General features: G+C 44.1%; 1 protein-coding gene across 2 annotated transcripts in view; it reads left to right on the top strand.

Annotated features, from left to right (window-relative positions):
- Positions 1 to 4978: 4978 nt before the first annotated feature.
- MED23 (mediator complex subunit 23) overlaps positions 4979 to 20622 on the top strand; it is a 60242-nt gene continuing 44598 nt past the window's right edge. For both annotated transcript variants that reach the window (XM_015421267.1, XM_015421266.1), the window contains exons 1-8: positions 4979 to 5046; positions 12834 to 12865; positions 12967 to 13054; positions 14171 to 14295; positions 14409 to 14520; positions 17221 to 17319; positions 18015 to 18116; positions 20553 to 20622. In XM_015421267.1, the coding sequence (XP_015276753.1) occupies positions 4999 to 5046; positions 12834 to 12865; positions 12967 to 13054; positions 14171 to 14295; positions 14409 to 14520; positions 17221 to 17319; positions 18015 to 18116; positions 20553 to 20622 (676 nt within the window). In that variant the 5' untranslated portion in view covers positions 4979 to 4998. The remainder of the gene's footprint in view (positions 5047 to 12833; positions 12866 to 12966; positions 13055 to 14170; positions 14296 to 14408; positions 14521 to 17220; positions 17320 to 18014; positions 18117 to 20552) is intronic.

The following is a 20622-nucleotide window of genomic DNA, read 5'->3' as shown; positions in this document are numbered from 1 at the left end:
GCCTGTGATTAGGAGCCACTTCCAACAACAACTGAACTGTGGTAAGGCCCTCTATGCCATCACCAGTAGCCTGTGATATACTGGACACTGACTCCGGTTATACTGCTTTGTCACCATTCCACCATGGCCTACTGGGATCACTATGCACTTTACTTGTTATGATTTTATGATGTCTATTATTTGTGTTTTAATGTATTTTAACTTTTTAATGTAAGCCGCCCTGAGCCGGCTTGGCAGGGAGGGCGGGATATAAATTGAATTAATTAATTAAATTAAATAAATATAGGTAATAAAACACAGTGGAGACATTTAAAATAATACAAATACATAATTAAAGTTCACAGAACTGAAGTTGAAGAAAGTATTCCTAAATGTCTGTACAGCCACAGTCTATACTATATAAAAGGTAGAAGTCTGTCTTCTGTGCTGTGACCAGCCATTTCCGTATTTATTCATCTACATTATTACCTAATAACATACCACTCCAGATGAATCAGCACAAACTGCTTTTATGCAGTGGGAGGGTTTTGTTCCGATATGGTTTTTAGTGATGTATTTTGTGTGTATGTGTGTATTCCTGGAAGTCATTGTTGACTTCTGGCAACCCCAGTGGGGTTGCCTGCATCCTTGTCCCAGACCTGGTATTCCTCGGTGGTCTCCCTTCCAAGTACTTGCCAGGGTCGGCCCTGCTTAGCTTTCAAGATTGGCCTTGCCTGGGCAATCCCATGCCTTCTTCTGATAACTTCCTTGTCAAGGGCAAAGTTGAAAACATTTTGAAATGGTAGAAAAAAGGATTAGAAGGATTTAAATGGCAGAAAAAAAGGATTAGAAGGATTAACAATGACGTTGAAAAACCAGTTGAGTAACCACTTCTGCACTGCAAGTAGAAAATAAATTTATTTTTGCTTAGACAGTAGGAACAATACAGAGGTACAAGCCAAGATTTTAAAGGTCAGAATGGAAACACGTAACATTATATGTTCAAGAATAATTATAAACAGGCATAAATGAGATCAATTTATTTGCTTTATCCAACAAATGCCCACCGCCCCTGACCAGCCCCACCCCACATTTAGCATGTCTGCAAAAAGCATGCATGAATACTAACTGCGCATACAGACACTCTATCCACACACCAATTATCACCTAGTTCAGCATCCTGTTTTCCACAGTGGCCAACCAGATGCCCCAAGGAACAGCAAAGAAAAAGTCTTCCTCTGCTGCCCCCCCCCCACACACAGGCATTTAGAGCTATAATGCCTCTAAACATGAAAGCTCCATTTAACTACCATTGAGGAAACTTTTTCCATGAATTTGTCCAAACCCTTTTAAGCCATCTATGCTAGTGGTCATCACTACATCCTGTGCCAGCAAGTTCCACAAGTTAGTAATGCACAACTAGAGACCTTGCAAAAGGCAGGCTCAGTGCAGATGTTAATGGCAAGTGTGCATGTTGACAGGGCAAATAGGTATGGTTCCACTTCTTCTGATACACATTCACTGCACCCAGAAGTAACCTCTGCATAAGGCTAGAAACTAGTAATGGGTTGTGTAATTCTGCTTCTTCTGAAGCCCTGCTGCTAAATATTTCTTTCAGTGGCACTGTTGGGAAACCACATTTTGTGATATTCTGTGTATGGTACACCGCTGTGAAGCACTTGCATGCTTGAGCAGTGGATGTGAGAACCATTTCAAATATCCTATGTCACCATATTTACCCAAATAACTGTTCATGAGTTGTCTGCTTATATGAGCAATATAACATCAATTAAGTGAACAACACCTTTACTTTCCCAGGTGTGAACCCCAATGTTTAGTACTGGCCTCTGTAATAACAATGGCTAATTAAGCCATGCATAATAATTTGGTAACTCTCATCCAATCAAGGCGGCCAGTGTGACTCATCAAGCCAAATGGAACCCATCGTTAATATATAGCAGTCCTCCTGAGGTTATAGCAATCTCCTTTCTGGGACTATAAATGCAAGTGAATTACCAGATGGGTACAACGCATGGCTGGTGTACTGCATTTGGGCTAGTGTGTCATAAGAACATAAGAAGAGCCCTGCAGGATCAGACCAGTGGTCCATCTAGTCCATGATCCTGTCTCACACGGTGGCTAACCAGTTTATCTGGAGGACCAACAACAGGGCACAGAAGCGGAGTCCTTCTCCTGATGTTGTCTCCTGGTATAGGGATTCAGAGGTTTACTGCCTCTGAACATGGGAGGTTCCCTTTAGTCACCATGGCTGGTAGCCACTGATAAGACCTATCCTCCATGAATCTATCTAATATTTTCCACCCTCACAAACATTTTTAAAGCTTTCTGTGGAATCAGCACATGAAGCTGCCTTATACTGAATCAGACCATCGGTCCATCAAAGTCAGTATTGTCTTAGACTGGCAGTGGCTCCCCATGGTCTCAGGCAAAGGTCTTCCACATCACCTACTGCCTGGTCCTTTCAACTGGAGATGCCAGGGATTGAACAAGGGACCTTCTATATGCCAAGCAGTCACTCTGCCACTGAGCCACAGCCGTTTTCATTAAACTGGACAGCACTCCAGTAGGTCAGGGATAACTATAATTGTGGGAATCTCTCAGGGCACCCTCCTTTTAAAGTTCAAGTCAATTTTTAACAGAAGGGTTAAAAGTATAACTTAATTAGCTAAAACAACAACGTAATACAGAAACAGAGGTGATAACTAACTCTGTAGAATTATGCTTCTTCCTGTTTCAGCATTAGTGAATTCCCTTTTTAAAAACTATTAAAAATGGCTGACGAAAAGGATTTAATGAGACACCCACATCAAAATATAGAGAACATTCTTTTTACAAAGGAAGGGCACTTGGGTTTGTGCTTATAGGCAACTTGACTGTAACACATTTGAAACACTGCACTTGTTCTTCAGAAGCAAGGAACTTTGTACATGCCATGAAGTACTGTGTGGAAGGCACCATAGAATCTGCAAATAAAACAGTAGTAACCAAATCAATAATTGCTTTCCATTGATCAATCAGTCCAAGAGATAGTACCACTAAAAACCTACTCCTGGACTCATTCTCAAAATATGGGCAAGATGAAGTTTCATCCTGGATGCAGTAAGAATAGAAACCGCTGCTCTTTGCCACTAACAGTACTGTCCTTTGCATAATTACTCTAGTTTAAACTCACTGAAAGAAACCTGGGAGGGGGGGTGTCTTGATGTTGTTCAGTTGCACAGTTGAGTCAGACTCTTCGTGACCCCATGTACCACATCATGCCAGGCCCTCCTGTCTGCCACCATCCTCCGGAGTTTGCTCAATTTTGTGAATCTAAACACACTTATTAACCAGCTCTGTTGAATTCAGCAGTCTGTACTTGTGAGTTACCATAGTCAGGTTGGTCCACAGAAAAATGTAAAACCAAAAGCTTGTCTCTTCCCCTCCCCATTTTTTTATATACATCTAGCCAAATGAACAGCTCTGAGTTGGCTTTAATAAAGGGTACTGCATGACTCACCACCACCCCTTCCTGTTTTTCACATTCAGCTTGATAATGAGTTCTGGATAATTCAGAGTTCTGGATAATTCAGAATCCTGTGCAATGTGTTTGTTACTCTGGTCAATCTTAATAAAAGATATTACATAGCTTTCCTTCCCCTTTTAACATCCAGCCTAATGACAAGTTCTTGAAAGCTAGCACAATGTTTTGCGGTTTTGGTTGTTCTTAATAAAAGGTAGTACATAATACTAGAACTGCTGGGGGAGGTACCCAATGAAGCTGTTGGGCAACAGATTCAGGATAGACAAACACACTTTATTCACAGATTAAATTCTGGAATTCATTACTAGTAGGCGTAGTGATGGCCACCAGCATAGATGGTTCTAAAGGGGTATTAGATTTATGGAGAATAAGGGTGTGATCACACAAGCAGTTTGACCCAACATAGCCATCCCTCCCCTCCAGATTAAATGAGCGCAGTCACACAGCCACATCGGTCAGGCATTCCCAAGGCATACTCACCCCGTCATGCCTGTTAAAAAGGCACCACATCACAAGTGTTGTTTTTGCTTCCCTGCACATTCATTGCACATGGCCAGATGTCTGAACATGGGGCAGCGCACGCAAAACGGATTGCCGGTCTGAACCAGCAGATGTTTCCGCCACTGAGATGGTTTCTTTTTTTAGTTTTTGCTTATATGCGCATGAGCACATTTGCGCACACTTGCATTTTTAAAAAACAACGGCAGTATGCTCTGAGGCTGAGGCACTGCAGTAATGTGGATGCTTGCCAGGGGGTGGCTGCAAGGGTAGCCCACAGCAAGGTGTGCTGTCTGGATGATATGCCCCACAACATTTTAAACCGGCACAATTAGAGGCGGCGCCAAATTGCACCAAGCCACCAGTGTGATCACACCCTAAGTCCATCCATGGCTACTAGTCATGGTGGCTAAGGGGGAATTTCCACATCCATATGTAAACCTCTGAATAGCAATGCCGCCAAGCAACAGCACGGTAAGCTTTTGTTGATCCTCCAGGTTGGCCACTGCACTAAACAGGATGCTGGATTAGATGGACCGGCGGTCGAACCATGCAAGGCCGTTCTTGCGGCTTCTCTTTCGCCCCAATACCCATCGTGGTTTGGGATAGCGTAAGCGTTGTGCTGCAAATTCCGCGGGCTCTCCGTCCGAAGGGATCGGGCTGAAACCACATTTGTTTTTCCATCTCACTGAGCTGTATGAGGCTTACCGCCTTGTAAACACAAGCAAGACCGCAGCATTTTTTCGTTTCTTTGGGCACCTAAACTGGGCACTGCCCGGGATGCTGCCTGTACCGCTCCAACTTTAGCTCCTTGCGACCTTCTTGCAGGAGCTTCTGGAGGCCAGAGAAGCTCCGTTCGGCTTTGCGTGAGAGAACCGGATGTGAAAGGAAGCACGTCCGGGAGCCGCTCTCTGCGGGCTCCGCTGTGGCCGTTCCCTCCTTCCGGCTCCTGGGCAGGAAGGGGGTCGGCGATCGCGATGGTGCCGATGGAGACCCAGCTGCAGAGCATCTTTGAGGAGGTGGTGGTAAGGCTTCCCTCGCCTTCCTTCTGTCCCAGCAACCCTGAGGGAGGAGATGGCTGCCGCGTGAGGTCTGCTCGGGGAGGGGGGGGGGCGTGCAGCGCGGTCTGTACCGGCCGCAGTTAATTCGTTAATGTTCACACTAGGGTTGCCAGCCTCCAGGTGGGGCCTGGGGATCTCCCGTTTTTACAACTGGTCTCCAGCTGACAGAGATCAGCTCCCCTGGAGAAAATGGCTGCTTTGAAGGGTGGACTCTATGGCATTGTGATCTGCTGAGGCCCCTCCCCAAACCCCGCCCTCTCCCAAATCCACCCCCAAAGTCTCCAGGTATTTTCCAACCCGGACCTGGCAACCAGTGTTCCCTTTAAGCTGAGTTAGTGTGAGCTAGCTCACAGTTTTTTAGCCTCCGGCTCTCACATTTTTGTCTCAGCTCAGGAAGGGATGGCTCCAGAGCAAACTAATTTATGCAGCAGCCAAATCACTTGCTCACAACTTTAATGCCAGGAGCTCACAAAGTAGAATTTTTGCTCACAAGACTCCACAGCTTAGAGGGAACATTGCTGGCAACCCTAGTTCACGCTAAGGATGTACATTCAAGGGGGGGGGGGAATGAACCAGCAGCCTGGGGTACGAGCTTTCTGGCTGGAATTAGGGGCTGTGCCTTTTGCTTGGAGTGATAATGCCTTTGGTTGTAGGGATTCCGGAGAGAACAGCTGAGCCAAAATCCCACCAGTCTGATTAGGGCATGATTTTTTATGGTCCATTGTCAGAATAAATTTCTTCTAAAGCGTTTGGATAACGAACGTTTGTGCTATAATGCATGTTTTTGTTTTTAAGGTGTCAGAGGGCTCTTATATTATCTGATTTGGAGATTTGAGACTAGTTTAAAGCGGGGCTTTTTTGTCTGTGTGGGGGGTATGGATTAGCTTTGGAAGCAGTGGTGCTTTTCAGATTTTTGAGGCAGAGTTAGGGATGCCAGCCTCCAGGTGGGACCTGGGAATTCCCTGGGAATCACCCAGAATTATAGCTCATCCACAGACTACAGAGATTAGTTCCCCTGGAGAAAATGGTGCTTTGGAGGGTGGACTTCATGGTATTGTACCCCACTGAGGTTTCTGTCCTTCCCAGGCTCCATCCCCAAATCTCCAGAAGTTTCCCAAACTGGATCTGGCAAGGCTTACCCCCCTGTCCCCTGCCAATGATCAAGGGGGGACCTGGCAACTATAGGCATAGTGCAGTTGTTATGATGGGCTCTAAGGATACAGTGGCCAGAGGTTTGGGAGCTGCTTTGAAAATAACAGAAATGAGGAGATGAGGTCTTCATTTGTAAACTGGTGGTTGTTTAGTCCTATGTTCAATTTATTTAATTAAAAAAAATATATCCCACCTTTTTTTCTTGTAGTCAAGGCAGCTAACAATGCAATAATAAATTGCAAGGACACAAGATACAGTAATTCCATTAACAAGGTAAAAACAGCACAAAGATTAAAAAATGTAACCAAATCTGCAAAACATTATTTACCCTCCACCAAAAGCCCTGTGTAATAAACTTTCCCCCCAAATGCAGGAATCAAAGATGTCTTCTGCCCCCACCCAGTCTCGTAGGCCATTCCAGAGGTCTTGACCAACCACTGAGACAGCCCGTGAGCTGGTTGTTGCCATATGGACAATCTTGAAATAGGGCATCACAAGAGGGAGACCAGTGAGGCACAGGGACATCACATCTGGATCTCCCAACACCCTTCCCTTGCAGCTCCAAAGCCTCTCCCCTTTTCTTGCTTCCTTCTTCTTTCCTTCTTACCCATCAGCCAGCCTACCTTTATTTGCCTTCTCATCTTCAACTTTCCCTCCTTTCCTCCCTCTAGCAGCCTAACCTTGAGAAAACTCTGTGCAGTGCTGGCTGGTGGGCCAGGCCCAGTTGCAGTGGAAAACCCACAACTTGTGGGGGACACCTCCCTTTCCCTGTATCTTTCTCCCCAGACTGTTTAAGAACATAAGGGAAGCCATGTTGGATCAGACCAGTGGCCTATCCAGTCCAACACTCTGTGTCACACAGTGGCCAAGAACCATTTCCTTTATCCTTTTTCTTGGAAGCTCTTATATGCTCTCCCTTTCACTGTTTCCCTCTCTTCTTCCCACTCACTGAACAACCTGCTTTTTTATTTGGTTCCCTATCTTCAACTATATTTATTTCACATCATTCTCCTTCATTTCATGTTCAATACAACTGTCTAAGGTAGGTTAGGTTGAGAAGGCATGACTGGCTCCAGGTCACCCAGGGAGCTTTCATTGCAAAGAGGGGATTTGAACCTGGGTCTCCCAGATCCTAGTCTGAAACTCTCTACACCACACTGTCTTGAGGGCTGTCATTGAGCAGTAGCAAGCGGCTGGGACTGGGTGAGTCATGTACGTCATATGGTAGCATGTTACCTCGTGATTGCTGTGGAGCCTGGCCCTGATGAGTCCTCCCTCAAAGGCTTAAAAAGGACCCTGTCCCTCCCCCCTGCCTTTTCCTGACAGAAACAAAGACTTGAATAGGGGTAGAACAAAGTTGGAGTCCAGTGGCACCTTTAAGACCAACAAAGTTTTATTCAAGGTGTGAGCTTTTGTGTGCACGCACAGTTCGTCAGACGATGAAATGGAATTACATATCAATAATAAAATAAAACTTTGTTGGTCTTAAAGGTGCCATTGGACTCTTACTTTGTTCTATTGCTTCAGACCAACACAGCTGCCCACCTTGAATAAGGGTGAAATTGTTGTGGTTGCCTAGCAAGGGCCACTGAAGTTAGAGGGCATTTCTTTCTTAAGCTCCAGGCACTGATTCTGTTATTTGGGTCATTTTATATATTTGTTTATTTTTGAGATTTTTGTCCTATCCTACCCTGCAAGCGGGCTCAGGGTGGCTTACGTCATAAATCAGTAAAATCATCTCATTAAACATCAGTACAGATAAAATTAAAACATCAATTCATGGAAAATAACATTGAATATCAGTTTAAATACCAAGTGGCAGCTCAGTGATTCAGTTGAGTCCACTGTATGCTGAGTTCACGCTGGGGGGGGGGGCAATGGAGGATCGCTCTATTTGAGTCCGATGGTCACTCTTGGCACCCATGATGTAAATGATGCCATGGAGCACTTAAAGAAGGGGAGGCCAATGTTATATAATGTCTGCCAGCTCAACCAAAGGCCTGGTGGAACAGCTCTGTTTTACAGGCCCTGTGGCACTGAAACAGCAGCATTTGAAACCTCCCAGTCTATTTTGTTAGATTTCAGATATTTCTGCAAATCTGTCTGGTATGTTCATGGCCCCAATCTCTAGATTTAAGTATCCACAGATGAGGGCATGTTCAGAATCTATATATTAATAGCAAAGTCGGGAAATCGATGGATACTTAAATATGGTGACTGGAGCTGTGAACAGGCAAGACAGATCTTTCTATAAACCTGAAAAGGGGCCCAGGTTTGCAGAAAAATGTGAACTCTAAAAAAAAAAATGGAGGGTTTTAAAAATGTGAAAATGATAAAAGGCATGCCTGTGGCTTTAAGCATCAGATTCCCTCATTGGCTGTTGCTAGGCAAGTATAGTATTCCAGGCTTGGTTTCAGTGAGTAAAAGGCAGGGGGAGGGGACAGGGCCCTTTCCAGGACTGTTTTGGCCTTTAAGGGAAGATTTCTTGGGGCCAAGCTTGACTAGGGATGCCAGATCCGATTTGGGAAATTCCTGGAAATTGTGTTAGAGTCTGAGGAGGGCAGGGGTTGGGGAGAGGGGAGGCCTCAGCCAGATATAACACCATAGAGTCCATCCTGCAAAGCAGCCATTTTCTCCAGAGGGCCATATCTCTTATCTGGAGTTCAGCTGTAAATCTGGGGGGTCTCCAGGTCCCACTTGGAGGTTGGCAACACCAAGCAGCAACCTTTGAGTGACTTGATATCACTTATCTTGTGTAAGTCAACAAGGCCTGGCTGCTTGCTACTGTTCAACAGCGGTCACCTTATGAAATCCAGTGCAGAATAGCAGTTAGAGCTGGGGTGTCGAACTCATTTGTTATGAGGGCCAGATCTAACATAAATGTGACTTTGTTGGGCCAGGCCACATGTCTCATAAAATGTAACACCAGGTAGTGGAGATATTAACTTTATAAAGGATACAGACAAACACAATTAAAGATATAATTTTTTTATTTAAACTACAAACATGCTTAAAACAGTAACACTCTTGTGATATTTTATTTATTTAAGAATCTTTGATAACTGACACCTCCCAAACCTTCCACCCCGGCCTTAAAAGATGCCTGCATAAAATGGAAAGGTGGGGGAATACTGGGATTTGGCAATGCAATATTTAAGATAAAACATCAAGAAAAAGCACAAGGATCACAGCAGAAACTAAGAATAAAAACTAAAAATATAAAATGCTCTGAACCTAGGAAAACGTGAAATGGCTGGACATTGCAAGCTTCTCCCTCCCCCCAGGTCTATTCAGAGTGGCTAGTGTGGTGTAGTGGTTAAGTGTGTGGATTCTAATCTGGGAGAACTGGGTTTGATTCCCCACTCCATTTGCAGCTGCTGGATGACCTTGGGCAAGCCATAGTTCTGTCAGAGCTGTTCTTGAAAGAACAGTTCTTGAAAGAGCTCTCTCAACCCCACCTACCTCACAGGGTGTCTGTTGTGGGAAGGGGAAGGAGATTGTAAGCTGCTCTGAGACTCCTTCAGGGAGTGAAGGTCGGGGTATATATCCAATCTCTTCTCCTCCCCCTCCTCCCCAGTGTAATGTCCCCCTTTGGCTGTGGTTAGAGTACTCACTCAGGCCCCCATTCTCAGGTCCACTCAGCAGAGACAAGCTGGATCAAAGCATCAGCCATTTATGTGCAAGGAGACAACTCGAACACCACCAACTTCAGCTAGCATACAAAAACTGGAAACTGAAACTATGGCTCCACTCCATTGAAATACATTGAAGTTGCAAAGAAAATGCAGAATGGGTTTTCCATTAAGGTCTCTGGGCCAAGTTAGACTATCCTGGGACTGGAATGACAGCCCCCAGAGTGGAATGACGGGTCTCTGGGAGTAGCAGAATTCCATTCCCAGAGTAGAATTCCATTTCCAGAACGTGGCTGCTACTCCCAGGGACTCTCATTCCACTCTACGCCCTGTCATTCCAGTCCCAGAACACAGATTCTGTTGCTAGAAATTTGGAGTTTCTGTGTGGCACTGTGGCATGCTTGGACTGTCACAGTGCCACTTGTTCTGGTGTGTGCCACTTGTTCTCATGGCAAACAAGCACCTCCCGAGACAGTTCACTTTCCCTGAGTTTCTCTGGGAGAGTCTGACTGCTGGGTGCTGCCTGCTTGCCTGCCTTAAGTGCTGTTGTCTGGGTTTCCCCATTGGAAACAATGGATGTCACGACAGAGCCAGGGGGCCGGGCAAAGAGTCAAAAGGCAAGTCCAAGAGTCAGCCGGAGAGAGCAACAAGAGTCCAAGCAAACAGTTCCAAATACACAAATCCAAGCCATCATCACACGTTACCAATAGTCAGAGTCCAGTATCATAGTCAAGAAGCATAGCCGGGGGTCAGGAGCCAGAGGGATCACCAAAACATGGATCGGATTTCAGGAACCTGGAGATCAGTCAAGAGTCAACATAGAGCCAGAGGTGCAAAGCATCTGGTCCATGGACGAGGTTGCCAGCACAGTTTGCTTGCAGCCAACGGTCTCTTCAAATAGTGTGCTGGCTTGTTATCTTGTTAACATTCCTTTGTGAAGTCCTTGCTTCTGTCAGTAATCAGGGCTTAACGATCTTGTCCACACAAGCGTGCCTCCTTGCGCCTGATTGCCAGATTCCGGCGTCTCTGGTTTCTCAGCCGGTCCACAGGTTGTGGCAAGTCGGGTGGCGAGTTGCTAGGGCCAGGTAGTGCCTGATCATCTTCAGGTGCCAGTTGTCCTGTAGTTTGGTGTTCATCCTCCCTGGCACTTAGGTTTGATGAGGACTCTTGGGCTTCAGAGGTTGTTAAAGGTACGGAGTCCTCATTTTCCAGGCTCCCAGGTGCTGGGTCAGGGACAGGCATGACAATGGAGATAATGGGGGTTACCTGTTTGGGTGCCCATAGAATTGGGCCCACTGGTCCAATTGCTTTGGGACATGGGGGTTTATGTGGGGAGAGGCTCCCGAAGCTACCCTGAAAATATGGATCCTCTCCCTCAAACTCCCTCCTTCCCAGAGCCACTAACAGTACCGTGGGAAAAAACTAATTCTTGTTCCCACCATAGAGAACAATGGAGGGGATGGGGGCAACCTGTTTGGGGGCCTGTAGAATTGGACCCCCTGGTCCAATGTTCTTGAATCTTGGTGGGTATCTTGGGGAGAGGATTCAGCAGCTACCCCGCAAGTTTGGAGCCTCTTCCTCAAATCCCCTCCCCTCCAGCCCCAGAGCCATTTTGGTGTAGTGGTTAAGTGTGCAGACTAATCTGGGAGAACCGGGTTTGATTCCCCACTCCTCCACTTGCACCTACTGATGTGACCTTGGGTCAGTCACAAGCTCTGGCACAGCTGTTCCTGAAAGAGCAGTTTGTGTCAGAGTTCTCTCAGCCTCACCCACTCACAGGGTGTCTGTTGTGGGGAGGGGAAGGAAAAGGAGTTTGTAAGCCGCTCTGAGACTCCAAGTGAAGGGCGGGGTATAAATCCAATCTCCTCTTCTTCTATGTTTTTGCCATTGACTTCAGAGGCCCATAGGATATAATGGGTCTGAATTGCTGCCGAATTTCGGCGGCAATTCGGTGGCAAGCCGATTCAGATTAGAGAATTAGAGTAGCTCGAAAGGGGCCCGAATGTGGAGACGAACCAAATGCACATCCCTATTACACATAAGTCTGTAAAAGCATTTCATTCATTCTAAAAGAGAAAATGCCTTGGCCTGGATAGCCCAGGCTAGCCTAATCTTGTCAGATCCCAGAACTTAACCAGGGTCAGCCCTGGTCAGTATTTGGATGGGAGACCACCAAGGACATCTAAGGTTGATACACAGAAGTAGGCAGTGGCAAAGAATGTCTGGACGTCTCTTCCCATGAAAATGCTATAGGATCTCCATAAATTGGCTCCCACTTGAGGGCAAAGCGCGTGGGGGAAGGAGAGAAAGAAAATGTTTCATCGGACCCCCCCCTCCCCCGAGTACTCTCCAAAATTTGAGGTTTTCCCATCAGAAAACTGTGGGAAAGGCCATGGGGAAAACATTTTCCCAATTTTTGGTGTGTTTTTTCCCCCTGAGCCTTCATATCTCTAGACAGCACAACCCCTTCTTTCTCTGCCCTTGCCTGCAAATGTAGACCAGGCAGGGCTTTTGGGATTGTGGCATCTCAGGTTGGGAATTCCCCCTCCCCTCAGAGGCTTGCCTGGTACCTACCTTTCTGTTGTTTAGGGGCCAGGTCAAAAATTTCTTTTGTACCCATGCTCTGAAGTGAGGATCTTCATCCTTTGAAAGCTGTTTTTCTTGTTTGTTTCTGAGGTTGCTGCCCTGTTCTGAATAAGCAGCACTTCAGGATGTGGAAATTGATATTATGCCTTCTTCTAGTAGCCATTGATGGTGATCATTGTACAATTGTTTCTTTTTTGATCCCTTGATATTAATTGTTCTTGCAGATCACTCTTCATCTCAGGAGATGTGATTTGATTATTTGATTGCTTGGTTTCTCTGAGTGACTGTGGCTGAACACAGGGGAGAAAAAACGTAGAACAGTCAGCAGAGTAGCTTTTATCTGCAAGTATGGCTTCATGCTTGTTTGTTTTCTTCTTCCAGAAAACAGAGGTCATTGAGGAGGCTTTCCCTGGGTAAGTACAGTACCATTTACTTGCTTGTAGGATTGTAAACATTTGGTTGCATTCCTAGTGGTAGAACCCTTTGTGAATAACAGTGGTTTTGTTTGCAACAGCATGTTTATGGACACTCCTGAAGATGAAAGAACCAAATTAATCAGTTGCTTGGGAGCCTTTAGACAGTTTTGGAGCAATCTTTCTCAGGTGAGTATTCCATTTGTTGCTGGTATGTATTTTTTACAGTGCTCAGCAGTGTGCTAAAAACACAAAACCCAACCTAAACAGTTCATAAGCAGATGCTTATCATATTTTTAACCTTTACAAATTACTTTTGACCTAGCATACCGCAGCATGCACCTCTTCTCACAGGAGCCCTAACTTTTTCCTCTGATTTCAGCAGTGCCTTGTCTCCTATTGGGTTATACTAGAAGGAGCAGGAGGCATTTTTTTCCAGTGGTAACTTCACCTCTGTGAAACACTTTCCTATTGGAAACCTGTTAGCATTGGGCACTTTTGACATCCCAAAGAAAAATGAAGAAATATTGCAGAAAACAATATATTTTTATAATTGTGAACTGTTTAGGTCAAGTTTTGTGGTTTTAGTGTACTGCTGAGCGCTGTAATCTTTTTATGGTAAAATAAAATGTTACATATTATAAGGCTGGGAGCTGCCTTCCTCTTAAAAATCAGGATCTACTAAATATTAGCTAAATTGATGGCTGTTAATCTTTAATTTATGTTAACATTTTAGTCCTACTCCCTTTCCCCCTCAGCTGTGCATTCCTGGATCAGCTTCAACAGGGAATAGCCAAAATTTCCATGTGTTCATTCAGTAGACTGGAACCAATTATTTGCCTTCATGAAAACTTTGACCTTTTATGATCCAGAGGGAAAGTTTTTATCTAAGTATTTTGTTTTGCTGCTTTTTGTCCTGAATGAAGTATGTTTGACCCCAGTAAGTATGAGAACGTTACAGTCCTAATCACATTTGCTAGGAATTCCCATTTTAACTCAGTAGGATTTAGAAGTAGTCATGCCTAAGACTGGGTTTAATAATTGTTATACCAGCAGCCTGTCAAGATCTTTGTTATGATAGCATTTTCTTTCAATTTACAGGCAATCAGATGAATTTAGTGGGTTTGGATCATCGGTCTTTGTTATTCACTTGGATAATTTCTCATAGGATAAAAAATTAGCGAATAGTTTTAAGATTATGTGCACCAAAGAGTTTATCAGTGAAAATGTTTCCATTCAGTGTTTTTGTAAATCGTAACATAGGAAAATATCTGGACTAATTTTAATATCTTTCCCCTCCCACAGGAATCTCATGAACAATGCGTTCAGTGGATTGTAAGATTCATACATAACCAGCATAGCCCTAAAAGAATTTCTTTTCTGTATGACTGTCTAGCAATGGCTGTGGAGACTGGACTGCTGCCACCCAAGTATGTTCCAGTTGCTTAAGGCTTGACCTCTTACAGATAAGGATTATTGGTATTGGGATCTGCTGACTATTCTTACAAAATGTATATCTCATTTTTGTTTTGAATTTCTCTAGGTTGGTTTGTGAATCTCTGCTAAATTCTGATAACCTTGAATGGGAGAGGACACAGCTTTGGTCTCTAACATTTAAACTTGTCCGAAAAATAATTGGTGGCATAGACTACAAGGTAATCATCCAAAAACTCCAGTATAGTAATATATGTTTGTCTCCAGGCTTTCCCCCAAGAATTCAAGGCAACATACATTCATCCGTCTTGTCCTTACATTCTGTCCTTTGCTCCTTACAACCATCTGATGAAGTACACAAGACTTGAGTGAAAGTCATGAGCCCAAGATTGCTGATTAGGGATTTTATCTTGCATCGCCAAATGTGAGGGAACCTCATCAAATGGGGGAACCTTGGGTGTAGTTTTTTTTGTTCACGGTTCTTTGGGCATGGTTCATGGACTGTTGGAAACATGTTCAGGCAAAACAAATCTCCAGCAACTCCTTTGACAGGTCTCGGTAAGCTCCCCGACAAAGACAAAGCTCTCAGCCTTGAACACATCCCTAGGGAGTGGGGTGCTTAAGCATTGTAAGTAGATCTAGCTTGCAACTGCATTTGTTTTACTAGACTTCTGTAATTATTCCACCTGTCTGTATTCCACCCAATTATCTGCTTTGTAGCACACATGCTTAGTCAATAACCTGTACAGGCCTATCTCTAGTTTTCAAGAACAGAACTCTTGGGCTAAAACCTGCTGAGGGTCATCTACCTGTTTGTTGTAACTCCCCGGCTGGTGGAACATCAGGATGATGTGCCTAGCCCAATTTGACATGCCTGGATTGGGATGCCTCAAGCAGAGAGTGAGCAGATGACTGATTGACCAGCTGATTGCCATGCATGATCTGGCTGGGCTGAATGGGGCTCTCCAGCAGGATGGAAGCCCCAGGCACCAAAACTGGGGGAGACGTGGAGAAATCAGGGCTGGGGTCATCGGAGTGTCCACTGAATGTAGCAGAGGGTGCAGAGGAGCACTTTTGTTCAACCCCCCAGTTGAACATGCATGATCTGGCTGGGCTGAATGGGGCTCTCCAGCAGGATGGAAGCCCCAGGCACCAAAACTGGGGGAGACGTGGAGAAATCAGGGCTGGGGTCATCGGAGTGTCCACTGAATGTAGCAGAGGGTGCAGAGGAGCACCATGTTCAACCCCCCAGTTGAACATGGGTCGAGTCATGCTATCAGGGGATCATTAGTATCTAACAAGATGGTTTTTATAATTTATTTATTGTAGTATCTACGATAATTGGAGGGTTGGAAAAAATAGTACTTTTGGGAGGGGGTTGGAGTTGGGGGTGTTGGGATATCTTGTTTGGGTGCAATTATCTGGGAGCTTATGCTGATAGGTTAGTTACGGTATGTTGGGTTATTAATACTGCTGTATTAGTTAGCTAGTTAGTGATGAAAGGAAGATCTTTTTGTATTGCTGGATTGTTGTTTGCAAGTGGTGGAGGAAGGGAACAGCAGAATGCTTCTAGTCGATATTTGGGGTGCCAGCTTTGGCGGGGGATCCCAGTGATCGGGGGCTCTGGGGAGTATGTAGGTAGGAGAAGGTGTTGGAATGGAAGGAGATGGAGATATGGATATGCTCGGTCTCCTTCCAACCTTCATCCCATCCTGAGACACGTTGGTGTGAGGGCTAGGAATACTGACCCCTCTTCGACACTGATGTTGTGCAATGCCAGGTCCATTAACAATAAAACCAAAGTGCTGCTGGATTATATTGCAGCGCAAAATGTGGAATTGGCTTGTGTGACCGAGACCTGGGTGTGGGAGGGTGAAACAGTCGCCATGGAAAAGCTGGCCCCACCAGGTTTCTCAGTCCTTCATCAGTCGTGAGCAAGGGGTATGGAGAAGGGTGGCGATACTCATTCAGGAGGTTTTCTTCAGGCCACTCCCCATCCCAAAGATTGCCAGGATTGACTGTGTTGGTCTGGTTTGGGATGCTGAGGAGAGCTTAGCTGTATGTCTGGTGTACCAGTCGCCTAGCACATCAGCTGACAGCCTGCTGAGCCTGCTGGAGATGGTAGCTGGCTGGGCCTTGGAGTTCCCATGTCTGGTGGTACTTGGGGACTTCAGCGTCTATGCCGATGCTGCTGCCGCCTCCTTGCAGGCATTGGGCCTAGTGTCTTCCCTGGCAGCACTGGGGCTCTCTCAAATTGTATCGGGTACCACACATCAAGCAGGCCACACCCTGGACTTAATCTTCAGCATGAGGATGGATCTGGTTATTAAGGAGAAAGTGCTACAGTCAGATCACATGGTCCTGAAGGCCCAGATGGGTATCCCTACCCCCCCAGTCTAGGTGGCAAGCTGATTTTTGCTTGCCTGCAGAGACTAATGGATCCAGTTGGATTCCAGAATGCTCTGCGGGATCCAATGCCCCCGGCAACTCCTTAGATGTGCTGATAGAGGACTGGAATTCCCATCTCTCTGAAGCCATCAACAAAATTGCCACCAACATCCTCTTCGCCCCCGCTCCAAATCATCCACCTGGTATACTATGGAATTTAGGGGGATGATTACCTATCCAATGGATTACCTGTCCAAAACTACAGAGAGGATTGATGCATAGAAACCTGATGTGGTTTTCAAGGTAACTATGCAGAGGTCTGGTATGTTGCATTCATTAAGTCAAGAGGAGATAAATGGGAGCTAACCCTTTTGTTAAACTGGTGCATATGGTAGTTTTTTCAGAATGTTTTTAAAGGAGATAGGAGATCTTACCATACAGTGGTAAGAACGCATATATCTTCTGTTTTGAATTTTCTGTCACTATGGTGTACAGGATTTCTACATTAAAACATTTTATCTGTATCTTTATAGGGTGTGCGAGATCTTCTGAAGGTTATCCTAGAGAAAATCCTAACTATTCCTAACACAGTGAGCTCTGCTGTTGTACAGCAACTTTTAGCTGCAAGAGAGGTAAAATGGCAAAACTTTATACGATGGCGAGTCACTTTTGACTTCATAGTCTGCGTTTTCTCTGTTCTTGTTTGGTTTTTGAGGAATTTTTGTAACGTATTTTAAATCTAGTTAAAAGATTTTTGAAAGTTGATCTTATCTGACACTGTTCTGTTAGTAAACATTGTTCTTTGCATGTGATGTGCAGATTATATGCTCTTGAAGTGTTTGCTGCACTTCTTAGATAGTAAGTTACACTGAATTCAAATCTCTGCATTTGAGGCTCTCAGAAAGTATAATTAAATCTCCAGTTAAAGTAAGTAATACAGCTACTGAAATAAAATATGCCGGTTGAAATATTTCATTTGATCCATTAATTGCCATGTTGTTATAGCACATTAAAATTGAAAACAAAATCAGTTTCAATTGTCCAGCCTTCCTGAAGGAAGTATGATGTTATCAAATATAATGTTTCAGTATTTTAACATCTCAAAGCATTGATAGCTTTATGTTTTTAAATCTAAGTATTCACTGTCTTCTCAGCTATCACACTAGCTTTCAGGGATGTAAGAGCATCACAGCATAATTTGGACTTAAAATGAAAGCTCTGTTCTCTGTATGATTGCAATTATTTCTGGCCGTGCTTTGCTGCCATTACTGCTTCTGTATGAGTCACCCCCTTCCATTTGTTAATAACATAAACTTTTTTTGCCTAGGTGGTTGCTTATATTTTAGAAAGGAATGCATGTTTACTACCTGCATACTTTGCAGTGACAGAGATCCGAAAGCTGTACCCTGAGGGAAAACTTCCTCACTGGGTGAGACTTTCTTTCTTTACATTATTTATAGTCCCCTTTTGTCACAGGGTGAGTAAGTCAATACAATCACCAAAATGGGACCTTCTATAAACAGTACGTTAGGATTGCAAAAGTCAAGAACCAGCCAGAAATCTAAAACACAGAACTGGAACATAGCATAAGTATTGACATGACACATTAAGCAATACAAAAGTTACACAGTGCATCGTACTTACAGTAAACTATGTATAGCAGTACAGGCTGCAGTCCTTAATCAATTAGTGATAATCACGCCTCGGCTTAGCCTCATTGGCGACAATACTGCCACTGCACATGGGATGGACCACATCCTTAATCATTTATCCAAACAAGCTGATGGATCATTTTGTACAGTGCAGAAAAGCCCTCTTGAAGAATTGAGTTTGTCTTCCTGCGTTCCTTGGACAGGCCATCCCATAAGGTGGAATGTATAAACCATGTGTTATGTATGAACTAATGTCTGTGTTTTTCTGAAGTGGGCACAGTGTATGTTAGGATAGGGCATTTTTTTTTACTCAACCCCATCAGTAAAACAAATACTTCAAACCTAACAGGTCATTGCTATGGCCCAGGGGTCCCCAGTGTGGTGCCAGTGGTGCCATAGCATCCACAGACACGTTTCCCCGCCAAATGTTTTTAGAAAGTGTGCGAGGCCAGGTGAGGCTTTTGCCTAGCAAGACTTCTGACTGGCCACTGAAGGTTTGATTGGCTGTGCAGATTTTTAAAAATGCTGGTTTGGCAGCAGCTGCCACCACAACACAAGGATCTTCACTGGGTGACTAAAGGTAAGCTGCAGGATCTATTTTGTGGTTGACTCTGCCTCCTGCGGCAGCCATTTTGTGTCAGAATTCCAAAGGGTGCCACAGGCTCAAAAAAGTTTGGAGACACCTGGTATAGCCCCTGTCAAATCAGAAGCATAGTTGGTGGCAGATAACAGCCTGTTAATGTGTTAATGCCACCCTATAATGTCAAGGTTCTTCCTATGAATTGGAAAAGTCCCAGAAAAGTCTTTAGCTAATGCTAAATGAAAGCCACTTTGCCTAACTGTAGAATGATGTTATTGTAGCAAGTGGTAGGTAGGTAGGTATGGTTTTATTGTATATAATGTCAAAACACTCTCAGAAAGGATTGTAGCAAGTGGTAAAAGTTGCAAGGAATTATTCTGTGACCCTCATACCAACCAAGGAAGCCGGTTTACCTAATTTAGGTAAAATTAGATTAAGCACCTTGGCTTTCAGAAACTACCCAGCAAGTGTGGTACCTAATTACAACGGCTAGAATGACTTATGCTCAAGCTTGGAAACAAGAAAAAGTACCAATGATTTGGGAATGGATTAAGAAGTTACTTTTTATGGTAGAGATGGACAAACTTACAAGGAAATTGAATAGCAAAAATTCGGAAGAATTCTTTGCAGATTGGTTAGACTTACTTTAAAGAATATCTAGAGAAAGATTGGGACGTGAAGAATAATTTGTTCTCCTTAGAGAATTATTGAGAATAGAGTTTATAGACTCCGAGATATAGAAAAGTTAAAAACTCATATGTTGAACTATAGGTTACCGGTATACAAACAAGTGTTATGGTTGTTTTTGTTAGAGATAAGAAGAGTTAAAAGAAATGATAAATGGGAGGGGGGTGGGACCACTGCGGGAAGGAAAAGGGATATGTATTAATTCTAATATTTTTATGTTGAACGTGATGTAATATTCCTATAATAAAAATTGTTCTTTAAAAAAGAAAGAAAGAAAGAAACTACCCAGCAAGTAAAAATGTTATGTGCCAGAATAGTGCCACTAAAGGCCTACTTAATCTCATATCTTTTGAAATAAATGGCTTGAATGCAGTTGTACTCGGAATTCTCCCGTTTCATGTCAGCCTCTTTTTTTTGTTGTTGTATTGCATCTCTTGGTGCATAGAAGAGAGCATTTAAGGTATATGATGTGAAGTGAACTAAATTCTGTTGCAAGCCATACTTGATAGGAGGTGTTTAAATATCCTTCTGCTTGTGTTTTGGAACATATAGCAGTGAATCAGTGGGTGTGGCCACTGGCCAGTCTTGAGGATCTTCTGATCTGTGGGTTCCACTTAAGGCAGAGGTTGGAGGGATAGTTTCTCCCCTTTCCTTCTCCTCATTGCAGATCCCTGTCCCACTGGAGTTTAGTCTATGCTGGTCATGGAACCTGGGAATCAATTTTCTGTGGTTGGAAAGATCTGTTGGAGGGAGGGACCAAGATCCATCAGCATCTTCAGGTGATGGGTCTCTGGGTCCAGTACTTTAATTAAAAGTCTAGTTGTTGTAGACCCAGATTAACAGTACTTGGATGAATCATGTAGTACTGATGAAATGAAAATAACTGCCAAGTAATCCAGTGAACATCCTTTATTCAACTGGATATTAATCTTAACTTTTTTTTTAGTTGTTAGGCAGCCTGCTGTCAGATTTCGTGGATTCCTTCAGACCCACAGCAAGAATAAACTCCATCTGTG

Source organism: Gekko japonicus, unplaced genomic scaffold (assembly GCF_001447785.1).
Source record: "Gekko japonicus isolate JY-2015 unplaced genomic scaffold, Gekko_japonicus_V1.1 scaffold407, whole genome shotgun sequence".
NCBI lineage: Eukaryota > Metazoa > Chordata > Lepidosauria > Squamata > Gekkonidae > Gekko > Gekko japonicus.
The sequence above is the reverse complement of the archived record's forward strand: the minus strand, read 5'-3'. Positions and strand labels throughout refer to the sequence as shown.